Source organism: Eimeria necatrix, genomic scaffold, assembly GCF_000499385.1.
Source record: "Eimeria necatrix Houghton genomic scaffold, Enh_scaff547, whole genome shotgun sequence".
Taxonomy (NCBI): domain Eukaryota; phylum Apicomplexa; class Conoidasida; order Eucoccidiorida; family Eimeriidae; genus Eimeria; species Eimeria necatrix.
Genome location: NW_013654415.1, coordinates 1 through 2,500, shown reverse-complemented (window position 1 = coordinate 2,500; position 2,500 = coordinate 1). Strand labels below are relative to the sequence as shown.

Here is a 2,500-nt window from a genome sequence, read left to right as displayed (position 1 = left end):
GCAGCACTTGCTGCGCTGCAGCAGCATTTTGCTGCCGCGCAGCAAGGTTAAGAACGCCGCTTGCTGCTCCCAAGACTGCGCCCACAGCAGGCGGCTGGCCTGGAACGGCAGCAGCAGCAGCAGCAGTTGCTGCTGCTGCTGCTGCTGCTGCTGCTGCTGGTTCGTGAGGTTCTTCTCTCTCGGGCCCCCCTGGCAGCAGCTGCAGCTGCTGCAGCTGCTGCAGCAGCTGCTGCAGCTGCTGCAGTGCTGCTGCTGTGTCTCCCGCCTTTATGGAGAGGCCCACGGCCTGCAAGCCGGGGCCTATCATGCGCCTGCCTGCTGCTGCTGCTGTTGCTGCTGCTTCTGCTGCTGCTGCTGCTTCTGCTGCTGCTGCTGCTTCTGCTGCTGCTGCTGCTTCTCCTGAGTCTCCTTCTACCACCGGCGTTGCTCCTTCCAAATCAAAAGCCCCACGGCCTGCTGCTGCTGCCTCTGCTGCAGCAGCAGATGCTGCTGCTGCTGCTGCTGCTGCTGCTACTGCTGCTGCTGCTGGGCTCTGAGGCTCCACAACGCCTAAAGCCCAATTGACACTGCAACCTTCGTTTGCTGCAGCTTTGCTGCTGCTGCTGCTGCTGCTGCTGCTGCTGCTGCTGCTGCTGCTGCTGCTGCTGCTGCTGCTGCTGCTTGCAGCACGCAGCGAAGCCCAGGGCAACGCAGATGAGTACTGGCTGGGTACTAAAAAGCCCCCATGGGGGGCCCCCTGGGGGCCCCCTTGAGGCCCCCAGAGGGGGGCCCCCTGGGGGCCCCCCTGAAGGCCCCAGTGGGGGCCCCCTGGGGGCCCCCCCCACGTCGTGGCAGCGCCGGGGCCAGAGGTTGCATGCGTTGCTGCTGCTCTTGCTGCTGCTCTTGCTGCTGCTGTTGGTGCGCTTGCTGCTGCTGCTGCTGCTGCTGCTGCTGCTGCAGGTAAAGGACGAGACGGACAAAGAAATGACAGCAGCTGGGGGGGGCCCCCCGCAGCACAGGAAGCAGCAGGGGCCCCCAAGGGGGCCCCTCCAGACCCCTGCTCAACCCCTAGCAGCAGCAGCAGCAGCAGCAGCAGCAGCAGCAGCAGCAGCGGGGTGGAGTGGTAAGCCCTACAGGCCATGGCTGCAGCAAGAGAGCAGCAGCAACATCACCACTGTCTTGTGGGAAGTGGGCTTTAAAGCCCAAACCCTAAACCCTAAACCCTAAACCCTAAACCCTGAGTCTGGGTTTCCTGGCAGGTCCATGAGGCTAGCCAGAGACAACCCTGCCAGGGCCCCACAAAACCGACCTAAACCCTAAACCCTAAACCCTAAACCCTAAACCCTAAACCCTAGGCCTGGACTCTGAGCCCAAGGCAAAGACAAGGCGGCCGCGATCTAGAGGAGTCTTCAGGGCCGAGGGTGTAGGGTTTAGGGTTTAGGGTTTAGGAATTAGGGTTTAGAGTTTAGGGTCTGCGGTTTAGGGTTTTACCCTCTAGGGTTTAGGGTTTGTGCGGCTACTGCGTGTGAGCCGCAAGGCCTAGGGTTTAGAGAATAGAGTTCAAGAGTTAAAGCCTAGGGTTTAGGGTTTAGGGTTTAGGGTTTGGGGTTTCGTGATGAGATTAAAAATTACACACTAAAAAACAAGTCTCTCCTTTACCCCACAGGAGAAGGCCCACCCTAAACCCTAAACCCTAAACCCTAAACCCTAAACCCTCGCGGGGGCCCCCACGGGGCTGTGTCTCTCGGCTGCGCACAGGTTTCACCACATTCTGGGGTTTAGGGTTTAATCTTTTCAAATTTGCATTTAAATCAACAAATAAAGGCAATCTGAGGGTTTAGGGTTTAGGGTTTAGGGTTTAGGATCTACAGGGAGCCCCCGCGGGTCCGCCTTGGGCCCTCGTCGAGCTAGCAGCTTCTGCAGCAGCAGCAAGAATGTATCCGCTACAGCGGGCGGCGAAGGCCGCGCTCCCCGCCCTCGAGCCCTACACCGCAGCAGCAGCAGCAGCAGCAGCAGCAGCAGCAGCAGCAGCAGCAGCAGCAGCAGCAAGCCTGCCACTCAAGGGCCCCCTCTCAGCCCCACCCTCTTCAAGAACTCCCCTGCTGCTGCGGGGGCCCCCAGGGCCCCTCTCTGCAGACTTGCTGAGGGCAGCACTGCAGCAGCAGCGGAAGACTTGCGCCCACAGCAGCAGCAGCAGCAGCAGCAGCAGCAGCAGCAGCAGCAGCAGCAGCACTGCAGCAGCAACAACCTTTCTCCGCTGCCTCTCCCCGCCCTCTCTGCCCCCCCTGCAGTCTCTGGGGGCCCCTGGCTCTCCCAGCTGCCTACAGGGGGCCCCCCTGTGGGCCCCTCTGGGGGCCCCCCGGGGGGCCCCCTGGGGGCCCCCGGGGGGCCCCCTTGGTCCTTTTCCCTCGCTCTGGTCCCCAGACCCGTTAGAGGGCCCTCCTGAGGAGGGGGCCCCCAGGGGGCCCCCCACCCCACAATACCCTTTCCCTGGCTTGGGGGCCCCCGGGGGCCCCCCCCC

At 62.5% G+C, this 2,500-nt stretch overlaps 1 protein-coding gene across 1 annotated transcript in view; it reads right to left on the bottom strand.

The window, feature by feature from the left end:
* ENH_00062140 (hypothetical protein, conserved) overlaps positions 1 to 1,120 on the bottom strand; it is a gene marked incomplete at both ends in the record, with an annotated part of 4,922 nt that extends 3,802 nt beyond the window's left edge. The window contains one exon of the mRNA XM_013582057.1: positions 1 to 1,120. This exon is cut by the window's left edge and continues 1,124 nt beyond it. Within this exon, the coding sequence (XP_013437511.1) occupies positions 1 to 1,120 (1,120 nt within the window).
* Between the last annotated feature and the right edge of the window lie 1,380 nt (positions 1,121 to 2,500).